This window comes from Pagrus major, chromosome 6, assembly GCF_040436345.1.
Source record: "Pagrus major chromosome 6, Pma_NU_1.0".
Taxonomy (NCBI): domain Eukaryota; kingdom Metazoa; phylum Chordata; class Actinopteri; order Spariformes; family Sparidae; genus Pagrus; species Pagrus major.
The window spans coordinates 8,907,669-8,934,061 of NC_133220.1; the positions used below are offsets into that span (position 1 = coordinate 8,907,669).

At 40.5% G+C, this 26,393-nt stretch overlaps 1 protein-coding gene across 1 annotated transcript in view; it reads left to right on the forward strand.

Annotated features, from left to right (window-relative positions):
- The window catches only part of igsf21a (immunoglobin superfamily, member 21a), a 188,659-nt gene that overhangs the window by 34,588 nt on the left and 127,678 nt on the right, over nt 1-26,393 (forward strand). Inside the window, exon 2 of the mRNA XM_073469140.1 lies at nt 24,606-24,718. Within this exon, the coding sequence (XP_073325241.1) occupies nt 24,606-24,718 (113 nt within the window). The remainder of the gene's footprint in view (nt 1-24,605; nt 24,719-26,393) is intronic.

The following is a 26,393-nucleotide window of genomic DNA, read 5'->3' on the forward strand; positions in this document are numbered from 1 at the left end:
TCTCTTTGTCATTTTTGTCTTCATCCAAGCAGAAAAAAAAGCCCTCAGTTCATCCATAGGTCACACGTCCGTGTACAGCGTTTACAAACTCAATCTGTGACTGAGCGACAGCCATATCGGACAGCTTTGTGTCATCATCCAACATCACATGCCGCTCAGAGCTAATATTTATTGCATCTGTCTTCTTGTCATTGAATGACTTTGATGCCTCTCTCCTGCATTACATACAAAGTCGAGGTTCACTCCCTTTTTGTGTCGGCCCCATCGGTATCTTCTCGAGATTTACAGCTCAATTGACTGTTTCCCTTTTCTCCCCTCCTCCCGCCACATTTAAAACCCAAGGAAACATCACAAGTTAAGGGAATCGGGGGCATCACTCTGCCGTCTCCCTCCACTTTGCTGCTCTAAACACTGAGTTTCAGCTCAAATTGCATCCTATTAAAAGTCAATGAGCCGTTGTCACATTATTACAGACCCTGGACTTGACAGCTCACAAAATAATCTATTAAAACCCATGAGTCACTGTGATGTGTTTGTAGCTGGCGCACAACATTAAAATTGATATTTGGGACACGGGATATCACCTGTCATTGGGAGAGTGGGGCCATCATTGAATAATAATTAGATGAAAAATTCAAATGAATAAGTGAAAATGAAAGAAGACTTGAAAATGCGGGCGCCATTTTTTATTCAGACAGCTCTATGTGAACTGTGACTTTGCAGACAAGTAGAGAAACTTGGGAAAGAAGCTGGTTGAGAACAAAGGCAGCGTGTGATAGGGCCGCCGTCTTCAGCGGCACCCGAGCAATCATCACCTTGCTCACACAGTTGCACACTTTTCACAGAGAATGTCTTTGTGGCATGGCCTGAGCCTGTAACAAGATTCAAGCATGGGGAAGATTTAGAAACTTTTGGTTAAATCTGACACCAATAACAAGGGATGCACAATATACATACGGACAGATAAGAAATTATAGTCGATAAATCTAGCCGATAAATCTAGCCGATAATTCAAAGTCAAATCGCGTTTGTTGACTTAACAAGTGCAGCATCTGCACACAGCAGGTGGCGGTATGCACCTTTAAAGTTGTTTTGTGAGCAGCCAATAAAAACAGAGAAGAAGAACGACAAACACGCTGTTGTCGTGCTCATAACGGCGAACTGCTGCACCTGTGTAGAGCCACGCAATGTAGACATGAGCCAAACATGTCGTCACTGGTGTGGACGTTTTTCTTTTACAGGACGAACACAACACGAGGGAAAAAAGTCTTCAAGTGTAACCATAAAATCGTATCACAGCTGTGGAATATTAAATAAACCATCTCTGATCACTACATCTTAGTCTTTCTAGCACTCGTGTGCCTAAAAAAAGCATAAAAATGTTGGTTTATATTATCAGTTATTTTATCGGTATCGACCACAGGAGTCACGTAATTATCAGTTATCGCATCGGCGGAAAAAAATCCATATCGTGCATCCCTACCAATTACATGTAAACATTTCACGACTTCCCTGTGGTCTCACTCAAAGTCCTGCCCACAACACTATCTGATTGGTTACACGTCATAAGTAATAGCCTATCAACACTGGAGAGGAAGTATATAACAGTTAAACATGTAAATACCACAAAAAAGTACCACGTAAAAGTAAAAGTACCACAAAATTGTACTACAGTACATGTAGTAGAGTACATTCCATCACTGGTTATTGGTTAAGATTTTTATTTTGACCGCAAATGTATATCGGTTCCAAATATTTGTTCGGTCTCCTTGATTACTAATAATCGCTTTTAATACAGCCATGAAAAAACCATATCACCTAATCCTCAGTGAAGACAGTAAATTCTGCACACTGAGATGATGTTTGTGCGGTTGGTCTATTATATGTTTTATGAAATGATAAGGCATCACACGCTCACTCATGTTTAGAGGACATTTTTGTTGCAGTCTAAGTTAAATTTGTTCCTTTCCTTGAGACAGAGAAATGCACGCTGCCATGCTTTACTCGTGCGCATATGATGTATTGTCAGCATCTATATTAAAGGAATGAAACGGCTCTATTGCAGCCTGTCTTTGTGGTCTAGGCGAGGTGTTCATTTACATAAAAATATCTCCTTTTGCAGCTTTGTGGATTGAACTGCTTTAATAATTTATATTGTCGGATCTGTTCGCTGACATGATGTATGTGGGTTCTTTTCACAGGGAAGGTCAGTGTTCAATTCACAGAATTATGTTTTGAATCTTTTGTAATACATCTGTTCCCTCATCAAGGCCTTGAGTATCAGTGCTTTTACCAAGCCTCAGTACAGTCCTCACTGCCTCTGGTGCTGGAGCCTTAGAGAAGTGGAGGCTCCCCTAGTGCAGATGTTAACACCTGATCGCTCCAGTCCCCCATGAAGGTAACCCGGGCCCCTGGTGGGATAGCTGACCTTGTGGACAGGTTCAGGGTTTTGCCAAGGATGCCTCTCGTGTTCCTTATTTAGACCGCTTTGCTAAAGTGGGAGGCTGAGACAGATGAGCATCCTGAGTGAACATGCTGCAGAGGCCCTGGGTGACAGCAGGGATTTCCATCATTTAGCTTTATGCCTCCACTTCTCTGCCTCCCTTGCACCCATCCCTCCCACCCCCATACTGGCTTGTGATTAAACAATCACCCTTACTGTTAACCTATGATTTACAGTGACAATATATATAAATATATACATATATAGCATAGACACAGGGTATGCAGTAAATGCAATCAAAATATGCATGTGTAGAGAGAATTATCCTTCTTGATACTGCAGTAACTTATACAGTAAGACTCAAGCCATTAAATACTTTGCAGGTGTTCTGTGAATCTGTGAATTAATATGCAAATACACATATAACCAATTAAAAAACCCTTCTCTTTTACTGCCTGCTCCAGTCTAGTCATATCTACAGTCACCGTGTTATAAATGAAGTTGTATGAATAATGAGTCGAAGAAGTCGTGAGTGTTGTTGCACCCTCTGGTGCGCAGGGGGATGGCACCTGTCAGTCACAGCGGTGAGCGACCTGAACACATGGCACGGGAACGCAGCAATGCCGGGCAGGAAGCCGCCGTCCTGAAACTTCCCAGCAATTAGCACGGCCGCAGAATTGCTTGTGTACATGTCGGCGGTTATTTGGAGGGACTTTTCCAGCAGATTCATATATTGTTTGAAGCAAATTCAATTATTTTTGACACCCAAGGAAAAAAACAAAACATAAATAATTGCGTGCGCAAACACAAGTCGAATAAAATAGTGGGAGAGTAACGAGAAAAAGTATCCAAGCGTTTAGCAGGCTCTATCTGTGTGACACATGTACCTGTCTTCTGTGGCTGAAATTCCCTCATCGCACTCGCTACACACAATTATTGCCTTCTCGGAGGCGTGAAAGGAGCTGTCAGGAATAATACTGTCTTTTGAAGTTGTTGTAAAGAAAGCTTTTAAGCTATTTTCTATTGACCGGTTTATACCTATACTCACCCAAGTATGGGACAGTTGCAGTTTGAGCTGTCCAGATTGTGATGATTTTCATTTTTACCAGACCATCACACAATTATTATATCCAAATTGCGTCGGCTGAGTCACCAGGGTGTTGTGTATGTTGTGCCTTTACACCAAGACTTCATATAGTTACTGTGGATTGCTAAAAGTTGCATACACTGTATGTGTTTTGCATATAGATCATTCTTGTTTTTTAATAAAAGATGTTTAAATTATATATATAACACTGTACTCTATAAAATAATTTCTTGCATGGAAGGAAATTCAGCCCACAGCAGCCAGAACAGATTTCACACATCACAGTTTGACACTTAGTAGGCATCAGTGTGCTCATCATTTCTGCTGAGTTCCCGAAGGGTACCTTGTTTTTTGTAGAGCATTACTGTACCAGACATTTGGTATATTGCCAGGCTCAACCTTTAAAGCAGTGGCTCTGCAGTTTTCAGTCTGAGAGAGTGAAGTCCTTGGAGATGTAAAGCAGCTCCTAGCAATCAACAGAAAAGTCCCATTAATGAATTAATAATGAACAGAATCAAAATAATCATGGACTCTATCAGGTTCATTGGAAATACTGATAAACATGAATTGCCACTAGTTAAGATTGATAAGCTTCATGACACCACCACTGTTGTGAGAGTTAACAAAACCTAATTTGATTTGTACCATTAGAAGTCTGAGTCTGTTTGTGTGTGTGTGTGTGTGTGTGTGTGTGTGTGTGTGTGTGTGTGTGTGTGTGTGTGAGGATGGCTTTCATATGACTTATTTATCCACCTTCTGTTGACTTCACCTTGACTTTTCAGAGGATCAGTTAGCTTCATCAATGAGTAAAAAAAAATGCAGAAGGGTGCTTTTTTGACATTGTATTAATATTTAATAGTTTTAATTTTTTTTTAATTAACCCATCTGATAATTGGCTTTTAACTCATTATCACACATTATGTGATTATTTTACTCTTTGACGTTACTCCCAACAAGTAACAAATACCACTAATGGAAGAAGTACTCAGCTCTCGTCCTTAAGTAAAAGTAGCAGTGTAGAAATACTCTGATACTCTTTTAGTAAGTAAAAGCCATGCATTTTTTTTTTCAAGTAAAAGTACAAAAGTATTAGCCTCAAAATATACGTAAATAACCTAAAGTAAAAGTACCTATGCAGAATGGCACATTTTCAAATAATCATTGTTGAAGCTGGAGGCAGTTAAATCACCTTTAAAGGTGGATTAACTAGTTAATTTGGTTTATCTGCTTGCAAAGGTTTTATCTTCATCTTCAAAGTAAATAGTCACTAAAGTTGGGAGGTATAAAGGTTGATATAAAGTAGCAGGAAATGGAAATACTCAGGTAAAGTACCTCAAAATTGTACTTAAATACAGTACTTGAGTAAAAGTACTTATTTACTTTCCAATACTGATAACTGCTTGAAAATGAGCCCAGGCTGGTACAGTATTACAATTTATTCAACCTTACGTTTCTGTTTGAGCGTTTTGAGTAGTATGCTCCTCAGATATAAGGATGTCTACCACTCTCTGTACCAGATGGGCCCTGTGGCTAATTTATTACACACATACACACATGGACATGATCTGAACCAGGTGAAGATAACTCAAAGTTTACTCGAGTTGACAACAACAACGCTCGTTACTGTAAGTGCAGTAAAACCTTTGCAAGCGAACTTCTAATAAATTATCAATACACCGTCCACAGTCTCTCATCCACTGCTGATATGTGTTTACACATGCAGAGTGCGCTAACTCGGCTAATAGCAAATCGCTACGGACAAGCTACCTGTAAGCTCTAACGAGAGCTGTCTGTGTGTAGTCTAGATGTTTACCTCAGATTGCTGTAACTTTATTTTAGAATTTGGCAAATTCTTGCTCCTGGCTGAGACAAACCAGCCCCTCCTTGAGCTACCAGCTGTACCTGCAGGCAGTGAATCACCTCAGCAGAGGGAGGAGGACCGATACTGACTCATGTCTTTGTTCCTCATTCTTTCTAAACTTCACTCAGTATTTTGATGTCAAGAAAATTGTTTATTTTATTGACGTTTTAGGTTCGAAGTGTTATCGAGGTTATAATGATTTTGCTGCCCTAGAAACACCTAAATTCTGTTCCTGTTCTGAATAATATATTGTTCAGTTCAGTTCATTTATTTCATAATGAAAAAGAAATCAAAAAGAGTGGTAGTATTGATAAAATCCTAATGAAACCCATCCCACTCAGACATCTCAACCTCGCCTTCTCTTACAGTTTTGAAGTCTGTGTAAACTCATGTAGATTTCAACCAGCGAGACTGCATAATGGGAAAGACAAACCTCAGACTATGTATAGTAAAAGTGTGATTTGCAATATAGATCGCGTATAGAGTGATTTTCATTTAGCTGCTTTTCACTTAGTCGAGCGTGATGCCCAGTTCACCAGATGTGCACATAAAATAAAATGCTAGAGACACATGCACTGTACGTCTTCTTTGATCTCATAAACCTGACAGATGTGATTCATCCTTGCCTGTTTACAGCCGTGCATTAATTTCCCCCTCCCATCCCTAACACAGTTTAGCCCAATTAACACAGTGGCTCTTTTACTAACAGTGCGAGGGGGAGATGTGCATGTGTCAGAGCTGCAGTTGGCTGCAGCCAAGTACCGAACGAGATCCAAAATGGAGGGACTGCTGTGAATACCAATGCTTCCTACTTCCCCTCACTCAAAAACGAGTGATAGGTTGTGCTCTCCCTCTCCCTCTGTTTCTCCCGCTTTCTCTTCCTCAGGCTGCCATGTTTCTTTAATTCCACCATAGAAATACATCAGCTCAAAGAAGGAGATGGGAAAAATAACCCATTAAGGCATACAGGAGTGCACGATTAGAGGAATAATTGAGAGGCATAATGGAGGTAGTGAGATTAGATGAATTTGTGTAATTTTCAGTCTTGTGCACTTTCAGGGAAACTATAAATGTAATTCTCCTCCATTCTCTTCCTGTCATCAGCTATCACTCTTCCCCTTAAGGATCTTAAACAAGAATAGATGTCCTTTGGGATAGTTGGGTCATTCCAGTTTGTGGCAGTGTTTCCACCGGGGGGGGGCCACGCCTCCAGGCATGAGGACTTCAAAATGCTTGACTTCAGGGCAACAGCAGTGTGCTCACAATCAGGGAAATGTATGTCGCTGGGCCGTACCCAGAAACACCCTCGCTTGCCATTGTATTGAACGAATGGAAACACACCAATCTTCTGTTGCTTTTATCATTTTTTCCTGCGCCATATAAATCCAAACTATCTGATCTCTGACATCCATCTCGCTGCCGGTGCCCTCCCATCCTGTCTCACCCCCCAGCTGACTTTCTGCCTCCACATTTCCAGCGAGATCTGAAAATGACTAAAGGAAAATAGCCGCAGGATAGACAATGTGGCTCCTTTGACTGTCCTACCTGCCACTAGCTAGCAGTGGGAGGGGACATATAGGCGGGTAAAATGACAGCAGAATTATACATGTGACACCGGGGCTAATGAAGACTGATTAATGCTGGGTTTAACTGTAGCCACAGGGGAGCAATGTTGAAAGATGATCAAACCGGTGACTGTCTAATCAGTAAAAATGCCCTTGGTTCAGTCAAAGACGACAGCGGGCAGCCTTGAAGAGAGACTGACATTGGCCTACGCCAAAAAAACACTGCTTCAAACAGAAGGTAAAGTCGTACACTACAAGATGAGTACAGTGGAGCGGTTCTGAAGTCCTTTCATCATCCTTATGAAGCTCCGTTCAGTTCAGTCACGGCTGTATTGTGCTAGGCCTTTACTGTCTCTGCTTCCCTGATCAGACGATGTTTCAGAGCTGATACAGTAACAAGTGAAAGAGTCTACAGCCGTGGTAGCAGCGCTCTGAGACTGCACCAGAGCACAGTAGTGCTCTAAGCTAAATGCTAACTTTAGTACGCTGGATCTTTTGTAGGTGTTTTGTTTACAATGATACGTGCTGATTATGCTTTGTGTGAGCAACTACCAAAGTAAAGTTCAAGAGGATGACGGGGATATCACCGGTTGTGCTGGTAGTCAGTCATAAATGAAAGTATTGACAAAGTGACAAAAAGAGAAATTGAAATATCAACATCATGATGCTGCTGATCCCCAGTTTAGGACGTGAATGTCTGAAAGAAATGTCATAACAGTCCATCAAATATATATAGTTACTAAGATCCATCCTCTGAGAACAATGATTGTCTGTAGCAATGTTGTTCCTCTATCACCGAGCAGATGGCCTGACAAAAGAAGTATTTCTGTGTGCATCAGAAATATTAGCATACAGTACATTTATTAACCTTCTTTTTATATATTTAGTGGAGAGACATTTATATATAAGTCCAAATGTAAATGTGTGAATATCTGTGTGTACTCATTGATATTGAGACCCATCTGGTTCCATAAGATAGTGGAATGTGCTTGTCTGGACGGGTCAGTGACTTTAATCCAGCTGTGCAGATTGACTCCGTGGCAAGCCAGACATAAAGATGGCTGCAGTGCGGAACTGGCAGAATATCACCAGAGGATCCCACACTGTTTATCTGTTGTGGAAGTTAAACAACCTCAAATTAAGAGAGGCTGAGTTTGAGATTTTGCCCCTTAACCACACAGCGATCGTTTCATTTCACATCTAAAGTGCTTGAGTACACAGCAAAACATGTCTTAATGCCCACACATGTATGGACCGCATTGTTTATGGTGTATATTCTGAAAGAAGTCAGCTGCTCATGTAGTCTTAATGACCCCTCTGTAGCTTTAAGGTACTAATAGTGACTTTTGCTGAATCCATACTATGACCTTAATGTTTGCCGCCGTGCACCTGTGCACAGGACGGGAAGTGAAGGTCACCATTTTGGCCAGCAGGACACTCTATTCCCCAGAACAGAGAGGAGAGGAGCTGCAGTGGCAGCCTCTAATCCTCTTTAATTTGTTTTCAGATGGGGCTTTGGAATACCAGCCTGCTCCCTAAGCAGAGATCACATAAGAACGTGGGTTGGGACAGCTGTCTCCTCTTCTGGCGGTTTTTAATACAGGTCTGCTCACCACCCCACCCCACCCCACCCCACCCTGCAATGAATAATTCTGGTGCTGAGCTGAGTAGTTACTTTATGTGGATTTTAGTACAAAAAAAAAAAAAAAAGGGGGATGCAATTCCACATAGTACAAAGACATGGCAGTGCCAGCACGGCTGTATTAAAAAAAAACAGAAAATGAAAGTGGGTGGGGGTGGAGATGTGTGTTGTTTTTGTTTTGTTTTTTTTCTTTATCAGCAGTCATGCGGCCCTCTCCTCCCCAGCCCTCGACACAAAACAGAGCTTGTAATTGAGTTTGGGTGTGTCCCCTCTCTCCTTTGTTTGACGGTAAAGGTTGAATTGGAAAAGGAATAAAAAGGATGCTTTGCCTACCTCACCTACACGCCCGTGTCCCTTCCCAGAGGTGAATTGTATCAATGACTAGAGGAATTTGTTGTCTCCTTTGCAAGCACTTCTGATCCAGCAATGTTGGTCGGACGAAGGCATGGTTCTATTGAAGTGATGAAGCACATCTTGAGAGACAGAGGGGGTTTAAAAGCTGCTGAAACAAAGCATGCAGGCAGTAGGTTGGCGATGCAGGCAGGGGGCTGGCAGTCCTTTAATCCTCACCACAGTGCTGATAAATCGGCATGCGAGTTTCATTTTTATCCCCTTACCAGTTTGCTTGGCTCTTGAGTGATGAACAAACCCCCACTTGCCTTTGAGGCCTTTTGATGTAATATCCAACCCTGGATTACGGCCTCTGCACCGGGCCAGCTCCGTGCTGAGGCACTGGGCAAACAGGTGGATGGACTCAGAGTCCAGTTAGCTCACGGGCAGACAGAGCAGTGGGATCTCTGGGGAGAGGACAGTAGGGCCAGTCAGAAAGCTTCACTAATACAATGTATGTAAGTTCTCTACTTGTAGTTGGACTACGGATGGAAAATAGGGGTCTAGCGATGTGGCTTTTTCAGGGTTGATACCGATACTGATTAATAGAAATCAAGAAGACTGATAACTGATATTTGGAATACTTGAGTACTGTTCTTAATTACAATTTTGAGATACTTAACTTGAGTATTTCCTTTTTCTGTTACTGTATACTTCATGCCACTACATTTATTTGATACATTTAGTTGCCAGTTACTTTGCAGATTCAGATTGTGACATGTAACCAATTAGATATTGTCATTGGGACATTGTGTGAGAGGATATAGCACATTGTTAAATCACTGTATTTTATCGACAACCTGACAGAAGAATCACAGAAACCCATAATCCCAAAAATGCTGAATATCGGCTACAATTATCGTCCAGAATAATAATATGTCTATCCTCAATGAAAACCAAAATAACTTGAACTTGAGCCTGAAAAGGGAAAAGGGAGTTGCAATTAAAGTTTTCTTTCAATTATCACTTTGATCACTGTGTGAATCGTCCAAAACTATTATGTGACTTTGTGCGTCTCTCTTTGAACTTCCAGTAATAAATACAGTGATGAATTTTTGCAGCCCCTTAAACTTCTCTCGCATCGTCCCATCGATCCCCACTACAGTTTTTGCTGCAGTCAAATCTTGTAAAATAAAAATGTGATATCTCAAAATGTACGATGACTCCTCTTTTTAGAAGAACTTAACAAAAAAAATCTGGGTTTTTTTTCTGTGGGTTTTGCCAGTCCCTTTCCCATCACTCATTCGTACTTTCATTTACAACAGTTTCAAACTGATCCTCTTGCCTCTAAGCTGTATGATGATTGTGTAAGCATAGATTGAAGATTATGCACTCCAGTTTTCCATTGCATCATGCTCAACATGCTCTGCCCTTGAAGGAAGTTATCTAGATGACAGATCTCCTCTTTTCTGTCTTGTGTATCATTGCCTGACTTTAATAGTACTTCACCATAAAGCGAAAAAAAAAGACAAGGATACAACAGCAGGAGGTCTCCGTTTAGAAGGCCACTAGAGTTAATAGAAATATATAATACAGTACCAGAAATAAGCTGAGGCACTGGCACAACACTGCAGGCGTTGTTTGTCAGGCAAACTCAATACACTCAATCGAAGATATCTTAATTGAGGTCACTTAGCCAGTAGTTTATCTCGCTTTTTTTGCCTCCCTTTCGGAACATCAAGGCAAGACTTGAACTCCTCTCTTTGGCCCGACACTAAAATAGTTTGAGTAAAATAAAAAAATAAAAACTCTGCCTGTGGAAGATTTTTTTTTGAGGTGGCTGAGTGAGGCTTCAAAGTGGAGAAAAGAACAAACCAGTGCAAAGATGTGGTGAATAGACACTGAAGTAACATGAAATGGCCTTCTTGTAACGGCAGCAGTTCTGCAATGATAAATTGACTCTGCAGTTTATGTTCCCTGCATGCTGGATGCGTTCCTCAAATCTGCCCGTTTGACATTCAGAATGGCCATTTCTCCACACTGCCCCCGTCTCCTCCCTCGTTTCCTGCCATTGCTCATGACCTGTGGTGATGCAGGGGTCTGCAGATTGAATGCACAAACAGTGATTGATACCCCAGTGAGTCTGTCTCTGGGTTACCAGGACAACTTGCTTCCTTGGTAACCGCATCATGACTTCTTTGAGGCCTTTATTAATATGGCACCCAGGTCCTGTTTACCTTATTAAAAACAGATTGGAATATCTATTTCCAAGGCTCTGTGACATTTCATTCCTCTGAGCTAGAGATTTGTTTGTTGTGTTTATTATTAAGTAATGGAAAAATACAAACAAGCTGCCAGGCAGCTTTTAGGAAAACCTTCAGATCAGATGGGATTGTAGATTGTTTGCGGTGATGCATATGAGATTTTTTTCGAGTGTAATTTAAATTAACGCAAACATCACCACGTTCTTTTTCTTATTTATTTCACATTAATTCCTGAACAAGCGCACATGCAAACAAAGGGAGGGTGTTGGATTGTTACAGTGCCATGAAGCTTCACCTTCTCTTTGGAAACTTTATATTAAAGGGGCACTATGTAGTTTTGGCGAAGAAATGAAAACCATGACTGAATAAACAAGCTGTTCTCTGAGGAAAATAAGATCCCCAGAACACTTTCTGAAGCTAGAAAGGTGGCAGGGTCTGCCAAATATAAACAAGACAGCATGAAATTGTGTTGCCCTTTAAGGTCAGTTTGTTTATTCAGTTTATTCAGCCATGAAAACAAAGAGAATTTTTTTGTTTTAATTAAGTTTGTTCAGGCATAAAAAAATAAGTGAAAAACATCTTTCTCTTCTGATTAAAATTTCTCTCCCAAAACTACAACATGCTTCTTTTAAAACAAATATTTAAAACAGTTAAAGATTTTATTTTTTTGTTGTTTGGGAAACAGCCTGGTGTCTGAAGATCTTTGTCTGGTTAGCACTTGCATTTATTTTGGGAAGCGAATGAAAGAAAGATGCAACTTATTTTCAATACTTTGAAACTCAGCCGTTTGCAGGATGCATGGCACTGAGGTAATGAAAATATTGGTGGCTATGTAGGATTAAAAACTGTAATATGACCTTGATGAGTGCCGTACCACCAGGCTACAGAGGAGCCTCTCCCTCAGCACTCCGCCATAACATTTTTTATTTTTATTTTATGACCTGTCTGACGGATCAACAGATCTAACCCACTGTCCCTGCATTCGCCCTAACATACCTCGACATACAGGACACTTCACTGACGCTTCTCGCTGTTGGTCATTGTTTGCTTATGTAAGTCACATAGAGGCATTGATATTAAAGGAAAAGTAAATTCAGTCATCAGTATCTACTCACCCCATGCAGATGGAACGTCAGGGGAAGTTTCGTAGTCCACAAAACATCTCTGGACGTACACAGCATAGCATAATTCTCTTGAACAACTGAAGTAAATGGAGGCTTAAAATGGAAGCCACGACATCTCAAAACTGATTTGACAAGATGTTATTTACACCCTTAGCTTGTGGCCGCGCTAGGGCACCCATTTCAGAGGGGATGTGTGCTAACGCTTTTGGCTACAGCGAAGATTTTGGCTTGAAAGGGGTTGTAAATAATGTCTATTCAAAGCCGTTTGGGTTCGGTTTATTTTTGTTCCAGTTTTTAAAGAAGTTTGCATCCACTTCAGTTGTTTTTAGAGAATGCTACAAGGCTGCTTTGCTGTGAAGGTCCAGAAATGTTTTGGACTATAAACCTTCACCCACTTTTTCCCTCTGTATTGGGGTGGGTCGATAATGACCAAATTTTTGGATGAACTTTGGATGAACCAATTTAAAAACTCTTTGTAGAATATTTAAATTATCTCTCATGTATTAATCTGTGTAGCCATCTATTATCATGTGTTTGTATGCCTGTGTGTGTTTGTGTGCGTATGTGTTCGCGTCACGTTTAATCGGGCCGTGACTCCCGCTCGGGTCCAAATGTGTTTACTCGTGTTAGACACCCACACTCATTCAACTAGAGGCTTTTATGGAAAAAACAGTGAATAGAATTATAAATGCTTTTTGAGGGGTGGAGGAAGGATTTTGGGATGCATTTTCTGTTTCTTCTGCAGGTGTCCGCTTAATTTTTTAAGCCAAACAAACACTTCTAAGCAGAGCAGACAAGTCGGTTACCTTTTCCGCCTCGGTTCTTGTCTGATGCTGATTTACCTGCCCCAGATATGCTGGATAGAACATTAGCAGTAGTTCTTTCTCGTGCCACCTACCTGTTACTACAGTAAATGCTGAAGCGTTGCTCTCTATTATTCAAGAAACACTTTCTAAAAAACATTTATCTCTTTCCGTCCCTAGCAACAATCACCTAACACATAGTGTGTTGGTTTCTGGAGTTCCAAATTCAAGAGACTAAGATTTCAGTCCCCTCAGCTCAAAAGACAAATATTTAACTCATTAAATCCTATATTTACCGTGGGACTGTGAAAGCTTGGACAGATCCACTGCCTGGTGTGTCACGCTGCAGCTCCGTGCCAGAAGGCTCTGCTTGCTCTCTCCGCTGTGTGCACCATCTCCTAAGTTGGAGGTTCAAGAGATGAGAGCATTGTTCAAACAAACAGTTTTTGTTCACCGCAACTCCTTGAGAGAGCGCTGAGATGCCGCTTTGGTGGGCAATTCACTCTGTTTGGTGAAGGGAACATCAGTGGGCAGACAATGGCTGACACTACAATCTTGCTTCATGAGCACATCATTTGCATTTCCAAAGTGTTACCACAGTGTTACTCTGCGGCCAGAGAGGCCCACAGAAGTCGAGTGGAAACCTGTTATAAAAACTTCTTATCGTTACCGAGCACATTTTCACTACTTCACTGAACAATATCTTTCACATACTTGCAGATGCATGACTTTTTTTGAGTGCAGCTGTTTTCAAACAAAGCAGAGATACAGCCCTCCCTGAGCAGAAATTGGTTGATTCCTCCCGAAATTATCGAGATTGGCAGCCGCAGAACAATGATAACAAATCATTTCCAGCTGCAATAATGAAGCCAGAATGCAAATGGATCTATATTTAGCCAGCAGGAGAGATGCAGGTTTTGCAATATCCTCTCCAAAAACTAAAAATGCTTTTCATTCCACTGACATCACACGGTTTTGCTCTAGTCTCATAAAATTTACTAAATATGTCAGTGTAATGAATCTCTTTAGCTGGGGAGAGGGAGATTGCTATTAGGGTACAGCATCACTTTAGAACCATTTAAAGCATCATTGGTTTTGTGTGCACTGATCCAAAAACACGTAAGAAAGTACTGATTGTGAGGGCCCCTTTAACAAAAACCATATTTTCTCTTTAGCTTCTGAAATCAGGTTAATGTAGCATAAATGTTTGTTTTTTTGTCGTTGTCGTTGTTTGTTTTTCTTGCATGCCAACAGAGTTTGTTCTTCATTCTGTAGTTGTCAGATCTCATTTTAAAGTTGCTTTCAGTCGGCTGTCATTTCACGAACCCTATTCTCCCTTCTTCACAATTTTCTTTTCATCCACTGTACTAAAATCATACCTGTCACCCCGTGAGTTTTAGGTTTCAGAGCCTTCCCCGGCATCGCACGGCTGCAAAGTAAAACTTTCACATATTGTCACGCCATCAGACGTGCCTGTTGTAATCCTCCTTTGGTGATAAAATGCAGTTCTCTGCGGACTGCAGAGCATCCTCGCCAAGTCTTTAGCGCTGGTGCTAAAGGCAGAAGAGTGCTGCATTGGTCTTTTTTTTTAGTTACTCTTTTTTTTTTTTACTCTGTTTGTCATACGCTCCAGGAATGTGAATAAACAAATGCATGGTAAACTCCCCACACTGATTATATCAGACATTACAAATCTCCAGAGGAAACACACAAGCTAATGGCACATTTATCCCTGTACATACAAGTTCCCGGTTGGATAATCTACACCAGACACGGCTGTGTGTGTCATTTTTCCCGATGGTGTGGCCATGGAGGGTCTGCTATTCCGACTCCCCGGGGGGCCCCTTGCATCCCATAGCGATGGTCATCCTCTGTCTTTATCATGAGAGCCTTGTGTGGCAGCTGTTCAGCTAAAAACCTCGTATCTCCCAAAAGTGTTTTTTATGCATTGAGTGGAGAAAAAAAAAAAGTCTTGTTTCCCTGTTGGCGTTTGTTTATTTTTTGTAATTACATGACAGGTTTTTAACCGGATTCACAGTCCTGAGGGTCATTAAAAGTCACTCAGAAAGTAAATGAATAGCTTCAATAAGGAAAAATAAGGAAAGGCACAAATTCTAATTTGCATTTCTTCTTGACGCCAGAGGAACACTAATGCAGGGATAGAAAATGAAGAGTGGGATACAGAGGGATCAGAGATTCATTGCTTTCTAGTTGGCCGGCAAACTGCGACACTGACATACACACTACTGCATCTGACTAACTCCGTGTGGGAAGGCTGGCTGCATTTCCTCCCTGGCTCCAACTCTCCTCACCAATGACATGATAATGCCACACGCCTAAGGCCTTTCAGAATGAGGACCCGGTGATAGGGTTCCTCGTGATTGCTATCCGCTATAGCAGCACGGGCTTGTGGGAGGGCGGTGGATTACAACGGACGGGTGCTGACACTCTTGAAGCTGAAGCATGTCATTAAACAGTAAATCACCCTGATTGAAAAACGCATCAGCTCCCAGCTTTCTGTTTACAAAAGGAAGACCTTCTCCAGTGGCGCAGATTGTGCTCTTGGCCAGAATAAATCAACAAGCATTCATCCAGATTCCACTTCCACGTTACGCTTCCTGAGCTCAGCCCGCATGTAAAGTTACAAATCACAACCTGAGGTGTGTGTGTGTGTGTGTGTGTGTGTGTGTGTGTGCGTGTGTTTGTTTATTGACATTGTTCAATCATCTACACGGCTGTCAACACCGTTAGTTTGTAGAGGGTGATACAGTGATAATAATAACACTTTACACTTTTTAAACACCTTCTTAGTGTTGAACTCTCTGAGCGCCACAAATACGACGGTGTACCAGTTAAATAAGTAAATGCAAACTGTCCGGAGAGTCAAGATTTTACAGGAATAGATCAGATCATTTAGAGTAGATTGGTTGAGTCTGTGCATTGTTGGGCACGTTGTCTCCAGGTAGAAAATAATCTAAAGACATGTCAATATCTTAACAGCCCTGTGTTGTCGGTACTTTGCAGCATCATTTTCGGTTACGACACCGTGACAGTTGTGAGATCCGGGGATGCGGCGGCACAGGTATATACAGCTTTAGAGGAGAGCCCATTAAGGCAACACAAGCTGTCAAACAAATCGCTTGTGTGCATCCTCCGAGCACTCAGCTTGTAAAGCTCCGACTACTCTGCTGGAGATGCCACATGGCCGCATCTCAGCAATGAAGCGAAATGGTAACAAAACTGAAAGGATTTTTTTTTTCTTTTCATGTATTTATTTGGATCTCCATTAGCCACTAGCAAGGTAGCATCTATGGAGCCTGTGGTCCATACTAAGGCTATAATAATAAAGATAAGAACAAGGTTGTAAACAGATGGACTTTACTTCATAATAAATGTGTGTTATTCCAGTATGTGCAAATAATACAAGTGCAAAGGTTTATGCCAATTCAAAGCCAAAGTTAAAAGCTAATGTGGGAATAGTACATCCTCCTCTCATAATTGTTATTTGTAAGGAAACACTGTAAGACATTTGGTATTGCTTTGATCAGTCCAATTGCCAGAATATATTTTGACACTGTATGTTCCTGCAAACCATCAATATGTTGAAACTTGACTGAATTTTTATTATTGGGTGAACTCATCCTTTAAAATACCTGGTTTTGTCCCCACAAAGACAGCTGGGAAGTGTTGTGGCATCTTGTTGAAAATATTCGGTTTTGTTGCAACAAAGATGGCTGGAAAATGCCTTGACTGGCGTTTAAATGACCAGTTCTGTTGGTTGCAGTGGGAAGTGAACAGCGGCCTCCACTTTCCAGGATAAGAAAGTCTACTCATATACATGTAACGTGAACATAATATGATGCATCCTGTAGAAACGCTGGTATTATTTTTTATGAAAAGTACGAATATATCTGTGGTTTGCAGAATGGTACAATGCCAACATGTTCTGGCAGCTGGCCTGGCTTTTATGCTGCACAATAATCAAGACCCTGACTGTTTCTCAGGTAGTTGTGAAAGACAGCAAATTCACAAGAACCTCCTGGTATTGTTACTGTCTCTATAGCATTCTTTAACCATTTAACCAAACCTAGCGATGGACTGTGAAGCAAATATTTCAGAAGTGACCTCTTTGCTCCCATTATCTTTATCAACCCTTATTAATGTTCTTAGAAATAAAACAATGAGGCAGTAAAGGAACCTTTACAATATCTTCACAAGCTTTAATAGCCACCAAGGTCCTCACTTAGTGAATATTTTTTATTGAGAATAATGGGAATAAGATATATTACGTGTTCAATTTACATAATCTATACCTCTGTCTGCCTTAGGCTCTGGACCTTAATGTTTTTCAGAGGGGACCTGCAGAACATTGACTAAATGCGAAGATTACAAATGGAGAGGATATCGCTCGCAAAACCTGTAAAGCATTAATTTGTCATCCTTGGTTTTTACCGAAGAGCCCCCTGTCCCATTAACAGCACATCACTCGCTCGCTTGCCTAAAGCTCCGGCCTTGAAATGGAGTCACCTGGCTTAAGCGGTGCACTTATTAGCTGAATTTATTGATTACCGCGTGTGTCCACGTCGCTAGACTTTTCAAGACACTAATGGACAAAATTTGATATGAGGCATGTTTAATTTCAGATGTTTTCCACAAGGGTGCCAAAATTCATGAGAAAAATATTGAGGTGGAATGCTATATTGGAGCCATATCCAGTCTTTGTTGGGGTAAAAGTGCTTTAACATGATGTACTACATTTATCATATGTCTTTGTAATCCCATTCTGATTTTTTTTTTTTCGCACATACCTTCGAAGTGCTGCTTAAATGTGTTTTAGACACTACAAATCAGCTCGGTTTGTTTACACTGCTTAGAGGCACAGATGAGGAAGAGAGCTGAGAAAACTCAGCCATCCATTTTTCTCCTACATTTAGTTGCACTGACATCTAAGCAAAGGTAGGCCATAGCCATAAATCACAGAGCACAATAACAGGCACATTTTGGGCCGGTCCATCATTGGCTGTGTTTTGTTTTCTCATTGCATCTTGGCAAATTGCTGTTATTAATGGGAGAAAGCATAGTTTGCAGCCCTCATTAGATGTTGTTCCAACAGCGCCTCTGATGGATTAAGACAAGCTGGAGGCCTTGTCTGCCTCTACAACCAGCTAATATGAGCCAATTAAATGCCGTGCACTCTCTGGCCACTCCACACTTGCTTATGTGCTCTTACAACGTTATCCAAGTATTCCGCTTCATGGGCAAATGGATTAGGGTTTCAAACAAGTAGATTTATTTCAAAGATTTTCTGCAGAACTGTACACTTACCCTCGTATTCCACAATAATAAATTACGTCCCTTTAAAGCAGCTGGTTTCTCTGAGGATGCTGAACAGTTTCCTTTGATCAGGTGCATTTTTTTCCTTTTTTTTCTTTTTTAAATCTCTCTCCTCTGTAATTGGAGCTATTTGTGACGCGAGCTCTGTAGGTTCTACCCGAGATGTGAGAGTCACAGATGTGTTTGGTTTTTCAAGGTAACGTCGTCTGCGCCGACAGTCTGATTCATGTAGAGGAGGCTTATGAGTAGGATGCTGCGAGGACTGTATAAATATAACCGGGGCTTCCTTCAAAAGCAGGGCTTATAACACAGGATGGATCGATACTGTGAGGCACTAGCATGAAAACAGAATCTAAGTCTCTCTGTCTGTCGAGTTTAAGCTCAGCTAAAGCGAAGGTGTTCACGGTGCCAGACAGAACTTGTTAGAGCTTACCGGATATATCCAGCCCGACACTTCAGTCATTTTTTCCTTAAAATGCTCCAAAATGTCATCCATTCAAACAACCTATACAAGAGCACACGCTGTGAATCTGAACATTTGAGGAGAAATTGTATTCATCCTTTCAAAAAAAAAGACTTAAAACACTGTTGTATAATTTATGCCTTTTTCTTTTCATCTGTTCAAAGGAGAATCACTTACCCCCCGACTATGAAAATATTTTGTATAACACGCTGAAGTAAAATCAACAAGCATTCATTCAGTTTGTACAACATGTTGGATTAAAGCTGTTGGTTTTAGTTGAGCTTGAGCGGTAAATAAGAGCGACTAACAGTTGTCTCTCTTAATTGTCATCAAAGTTAAAACATGTTGGAGCCATAGCGACCACGTTTTGTGCACCTCTGTTGAGGAAACTAATAACCTGCCATATTGTTTGCGAGAGCCTGCTCTGCAGATTAAATGTTGATTTTTCCGTTTTGAGTTGACAATGGGCTGATTGGAGACTTGTGTCCACTCAGAGCTGCTGCGGCTCCGGGGCAGCTGTCTAAACGATCACAAGTGTTGATCATCTCTGATGGATGGCGACTTACATAAACACTTGCACAGTGTTGATTTTTTTTCGCTCGGAGTTGAATTAACACTAGAGTTTTTGCCGTGCGAATGTGGCCCATATTAGCTCGCGTTTTTAACAAGCGCATCAAGCATAACAAGGGATATTGCTTCATTGGAACACTTTCAACAGAGAATTGGCAAATAAAATGTGTCTAATTTATGAAGTCATTTGGATGGCATGCGTTGGATATTGAATTGCGTGGGAATTATGTCCTCATGTCTTGGTATGTGCAGCCTGCAACTGCTCCAGTTTCTCGTAGGGATTATTTGAAATGTGAACTTCCCTGGCACGAGTGCATAACCCATGTAATTTGCTCTTTTAAAAATTCCACATCCCTCCCCGCATGCTCCGGAGCACTTTTCTGTCATTGGCTATGCTATATTTTCCTCTGTGCCACAGAGTCAATGAATTGTTCACAATTAATCGCTGCAACCACACAAGAAGACCAACTATCTCCTTACAGTACTCTTGTTGTCGAGTGAATAATGTGCCATAATGGCTCCCTATATTATGTTTAATTATACAGGATGTGCATTGACTGGAGAGCACATCTTAAATTTGGAAAGAATATTTCATAACCTGTAACTGAAAATGTCCTTCACGAGGCGAAGCACACATTTATCCCCTGGTGACTGAGTAACACAGTGTTCCACAGACTCAGTCGACTCGGTTTTTTTTCCCCTGTCTTGTAATATGCATTTCCACCACCTCTGTGGAAAACTCACAGAGAGACATTTACAAGGCCAGGCTGCTCCTCTTGTGGGTTCGTCGTAAGTGGTTAGGATTTTCTCTAAGAGCATCAGCTCTGTGTTAATGACATGCAGTCTCCGGAAAGGTTTATCCATTCAATTTGACTCTAAAGAGAAGATCTCTTCAGCCTGCTGATTAAATTAAGATTCTTTAATAAGCATATCTAGGTGCACTGACACAAGAGACAGGCCGATCTGTGTCTACCAAAGCAGATACCGACGACTATCTGTTTTAAAGGCATGTAGCAGTGGATTTCTGCAGTGTAACGTCTCGGTCTCTCAGTTTCGTTTTGCTGGTGATAATTCACTTCGTTTCTGCTTGTAATTTGCTGTGCCGCGCAATTCCACAGCTGGATTGTGAAGTCATTTTCTAAAAGGAGAAGTTCAGTATCTGCACTTCTTTATGTGCTGTACATTCAGCTTATTGCGTATACTTTGAATTGTCAGTAAAGTCTTACTGTCCTTGATATATTATTATGTATTTCATCCAAGGTAATTCTTGAAATGCTTTCTGTTTATCTGCACTGTGTGGGAGATCAATAAAATGTGGTAGACACAGATTCTTACAAACAGGTGCGAAGGACATGTAAAAGGTCTTGTAAAGGATCAACAGTCTCTATATGATGTTCTCACTGAAACCTAACATGAAAAACTGGCACACTTCAGCAGTATTGCAGAGATGTGACTCAGTGTAATATTTGTAAATATTGGACACAAAGGGCCAAACAGGCTAACAATGAGCGGCAAGCAGAATTAATGAGTACGTTAGCAGGGCTCTTTATTTTAAACATATGAGAAAATAGCACATGTGGCATTTTCTTTGATCATATGCATGTTTTCCTCGCTGTACCTGTTCTGATGCGTGAACATTACCGCATCTATGTGGGTGGAGAAGCTCACTAGGGGGTGTATAACAAACAGTCAAGTCGAATGGAGCAATTTGTTGTAAAGATTTGCACGGATTTATGTTAACACCACGTCAGAGGTGAACTACAAAGGAGTGTTTTGTGGTTTTCCGTGCTTTTTAAACTTTGACAATAAAACAGATCAAACTCTTATCAACCCTTTGTGGTTTATATGTCATGTAATTTGACTTTGATACAAACCCCTCAAGCAGTAAAACATTAAACATGACATTTTTCCCATTGTAATTACCTTCAAACTTCACATACTCTGAGAATGAATGTTTTTTTAACAATCAACTGTCAGCACGCATTGTGACACACATAGTGCGGATTGTTGAAGCAGTTGGTTTGTTTTTTGAAAGATGTCAGGGTGGTGGAAAAAATCCTCTGTGGTCTTACACCAATTCAGTTGCTTAAAGCTGAGTGATGTGCCCAAAATAACATTTAATGTTTTGTTGTTGCTGTTCATAAGAATGCATATATATTTTTAGGTCCTCAGGTTGTTGTCACTTTTAACATGGATAAATCAGATATAACTAATACACTAAATCATCTTTAATTTGGAACATGAAAACCAGCTTTAGATTAAATGTTGGCAATGTATGTTTCTGCAAAACATGGATATGTTGAAACATTACATTTCTTTATGTTGCAACTTTACATTTCTTTAGCTTCAATTTTCATTTTTAAATCGTGTCAATGCTGTGCTCATGGTCTGATTAGGTTTAGGCACAAAATCCACTTGGTTAGGGTTAGGAAAAAAACATGTTTTGACTCAAATGACCTGTTTTGGTTTCCACAAAACGACTATAAATGTCCCAACTTGCTGTTGAACATATATGTTTTTTGTTGCCATAGAAATCATCCTGAGGTCTCCATAAAAATATTATACACATGCTGAAATGCCGTGGTCCCTCATCAAAAATATCCAGTTGTTTCTCACTTGCCAGAAACAACATTTCTCACCAAATGTGGAAACGCAGTCTTGAACTGTGGTCAGTGGCTTGTCAGCCTTGTCATCCCCTCCCCCTCTTCAAAATGAGCTACAATCGAGCTCGAAATTGTCGTTTTCCGGATTCAACTAAACCATTTCCTAAACTTGGAAATGTTTGAGGACCGAAGGATGAACTGGTTCATCAGCATTATCTGGCAAGTCACATCTTCACGCTCATATTCATGAAAATGATAGGCAAATTTGTCGTCTCCTCAGACAATAATCTGATTTAAGATGCCATATATACATTCACTTCATTTCAGCACTTGTTGGACAAAGACAAAGAAGAACCTAGATCAAATAAAGAGAGATAAAATGTACTTACCTAACCCTGTGTGCATACACTGCAGTCCATGGATGAGAGAAATTATACTCGTTAAACTATATTTAAAAGACAAATAAACATAAGCAAACTCAGTGGGCGAGTTGAAGAGACACTTTGGGTGTCAGCGCTTTGGTTTTTATTCATTTTCAATAGAGTGCAAAAGGTTACAGAGTTACAAAGATGCTCATTAGATAACGGTGAGGGTGCACACTGCGAGTTCATTATGCATGTATTGTTTCCTAAGATATTCTAATACTTGACTGTTTAAATGTTGAAGCTCGCCTTTCCATTTTCTATCAGCCTCCTGCTGATTTGTTTTATCTCTTTGATTTCCGTTATTTATACGATACATTTTTATTATAAAACGCATTTTGAAAAGAAAAAAAGGCACAGCCTGGGATCAGATTTTCATTCATTGCAAGCCAATAGTGCACCTCTCTTTATCTCTAGTCTACCTTTCTTCCTTTGCAGAGATCACCTGTAGACTTTCTATGAGGCAATGATGTCCTCACTGTGGCTTGTGGTTTTTTTACTTTTTTTTACTAACACAATTACTGCTCAGGAGGTCCCTTTTACCCAGTTTTATATTTTTACTGTGATATCAATCTGTTTTACAAGATGCATTTTCCTCATTAAATACTGAACATGTTGAAACTGCTATTATGTTGGGCAGAGGGTTGCTGTCTGTCAGTGGAAGTCAGCCCACGCACCATTGCTGGCTCACTCTGCTAGCCAGAGTGGTAGCATATAAAGAGATGTCCTTTGCACTTGCATGTAAAGTAGATGTATTTTAAATAGATAAAATATATGTATTTTTGGACACTACAATGAGCTCCCCCAAGTTTCAGGTTATGCGCTGCCTTCACTTGAATGTATCCTCCATACTGTCTTCATTTAATTTGCCCCCGAACCTTCCAGGTATTGGATGTATTTATTTTCTCCCAGGTCTTCTCATTATCACTAGCTAATTGCTTTTTGTATATATCCATTTTTATTCGAGAGATATAATCTTGCTGATATGCTGTGGTATTATCACCTTGTGAATGGATGTGATTGTGGAAGAGTGAAACTATACCTGCAGGTATATGAAGTGCAGATGGTTGTGCGAAGGGCTGATGATGAGACATCATATAGCAAGGTCGAGACTCCACTTCCACTTTTTCTCTTTGCTGAAAGCTGAACTTCAAATCTGAAGAAAGTAAAGTTTGTCCTCGAATTTGATGGTTCTTTCTGACTTTGCCTGTTATTTAAGTATCTTTCAATAATTTGATAATAGGCATGTTCAAGGCTGTGTACTGTGGCACTAATAAGAAAGTTGATTTCTGAGTATAAGAAAAACATTTCATTGTATACATGATAACCTTGTCAAAAGACAACGGTGGCATTAACATTCCAGATACATTTTCATCATACCCCGGGACTTTTATTTAGCTGGTTTGACGTTTGTTTTTTATCTTAACTGACAGTGAATGAGAAACTACTGCATGAAATGCGATGCCATTGCCATTGCCTTTGCTTGTCTCAAAGGCTCTGAGGTTTACAGACCGTGCGTGTTTATTCAGGGCCAAACAACTTCAGATTAGTTACTGGTGAAGAGCTTAAAGAGACTTTGCACAACAAAGCATGCAGGGCTACTGTCATGGCCGTTATTTAGTGTGAGAAGTAATTATGTCTTATGAACACATTTTTCTGTTTCAAGGAAGATGGAATTTTAATCTAAAAAGAAAAGAAATGTTGGTAAAGAAATGGCTGCGCTGTGACTCGCTATAACTCGTTTGTTTGTTTGTTTAAAGATCCAAACCAGATGAAGAAATTGTGCAATGTCACTGAAAAATGAATGCTTGAGTAGCCACCACTGAAGTGCTATTTACCAAGATACTGAACCTTTGTGTGGGAAAGTGCTTGATGTATTATTCTATAAGGATGAATCATGGCAGTTTTCCAAAAGTGAATGTGGACTCTTGAATCTTGAGCTTTTTAAAAATGATTTGTGACTAATTGCTGTTTTCTAACATTTACTTAAGCAGAAATCAAAGAAGACACAAAAGCAAGTAACTTGTTCAGGCAAATTGTTTTCCTGGTTTATGACTGTGATAAAACTAATTTCCACTTCTTCTCTTTTTTCAGGATATCTGACAGTTACCATAGAGCCCCTGCCTCCTGTTGTTGTGGGAGAGACTGTTACCCTCAAGTGTAACTTCAAAACTGATGGAAGGCTTCGAGAGATTGTTTGGTACAGGGTGAGTAGACCTGTTAACATTTTCAATACCATTAAGCACTCGATGCTCTCTCCGGACCATCCATTTCTTTCATTTTCTAGCCATTCAGCATCTGAGGGGGTCAATGCCAACAGTCATATCACAGCTTTATTGCTGTGTTAGGAGAACAACCATGCACTGTCAACTGCAATTGTCAGGAAACACGCTGTTATTTGGGCCAGCTGTATGGGAGGCTTCGCTGGCTGTTGCTTGGGAATTTGATTTCTCAATCCGCTGGTCATCACCATCATTTCTTAATAGTTCACAGCTGGCGACTCAACAGTTATTAAAATCCCAGTTGGTGTACTACACAGCTTAAGTGCCAATAATTGGATTGGTGTTGAAGGAGAAAAAAAACGACCAAGAAATCTCTGTATGTCCTAGATGGAGTTTATTTGGGACTGTAAAACTGAATGGTTTTGAATTTTTCTATGAAGTAGAGATCGGTAAAATAAATCTGCAAAATAACACAGTTCACAGGATGCGTTCGCTTCATTTCAAGAGAGCCACTGGTAAGCACTTGAATTGAAAAGCAGTAGCAGCTGCTGCTATCACACCCTTCTCTGACCATTTGTTTCTCCAAAAAGCTCTACAATAATTCTTGAGAGCTGTACAGATTTCGCTTTGTAAACGCGGCTGACTCTTCACCGAGTTGTTAGTGAAGTTGCTGAGTGGTGATTGGATTTGTATAATGTGGTACAGACAAATTGCAGAGCGTGAAATGATATCAACCAAGCTGTTGGGTATTCCCCAAAATGCATTCTTGCTCTGTCTTGTGACGTTCATTATGCTCGTGATATAATCTAAAAACTGGTTGGCCTCCAAAACAAACAAGTTAACAGCATGCAGACGGATGCATTGTAAGAGTGGCGTCGCAATGTGACTATAATGTGCAGGTCTGACTTCCTGTATAATAGACACATGAGGTACACTTGACTTATCATCAGGAGTCCCAGTCGGCCTGTGAAAGCAGTCGTATATGTTTGTTTGTGTGTGTATTTTTAGCTCTGGAGGAAGCTTTTAAATGATGCTATCAGACAGAAGGCGGCAGTTGCATTATAGGAAATGAAAGATTCATTCTGGAGCTTGACCCATACTGGACTAAATATCAGGATATCTTTTGGGTCTGTGCTGCAAAAAATGTAATTCTCAGTTCTCTTCCGTGGCTTCCATTTTTATGGAAATGCAACCCTAAATCAATAGGGACCCCTAAATCACAAAGGGACATTTTCAAAGATCCTGCCAAAGAGACAAAATCGGTACTACAGTTCACCATTATCTGGTGTATCGTATTCTTTAACCACCTGGGTGAAAACCATTTTTCAATCAACTGATTGCACCATTTCTCTACCAAAGAGGCCTCTGTTAAACAAAAAGCGAGCACAAAGAAAAGATTTCTTTCTCTCAATTTTTATCTGTCCCGTTGTAATGAGCTGCATGATAAAAACCCGTACTCTGCGTACCAAAGAAGCAAATCAGAATGTAAATTGGCCTTTGTACAATTTTAACACTAACTGCTTTTGTGCTTGAGCGCCTCGTCATCTTGTGGGTAACAACACCATCAACATCAACTGGTAGTGATGTGAAGACCGGATCTTTAAAGTAAACTGGCTCGTCTCGTTAACCCTCGTATCGTAACTATTGCGGCAGTGAAGGA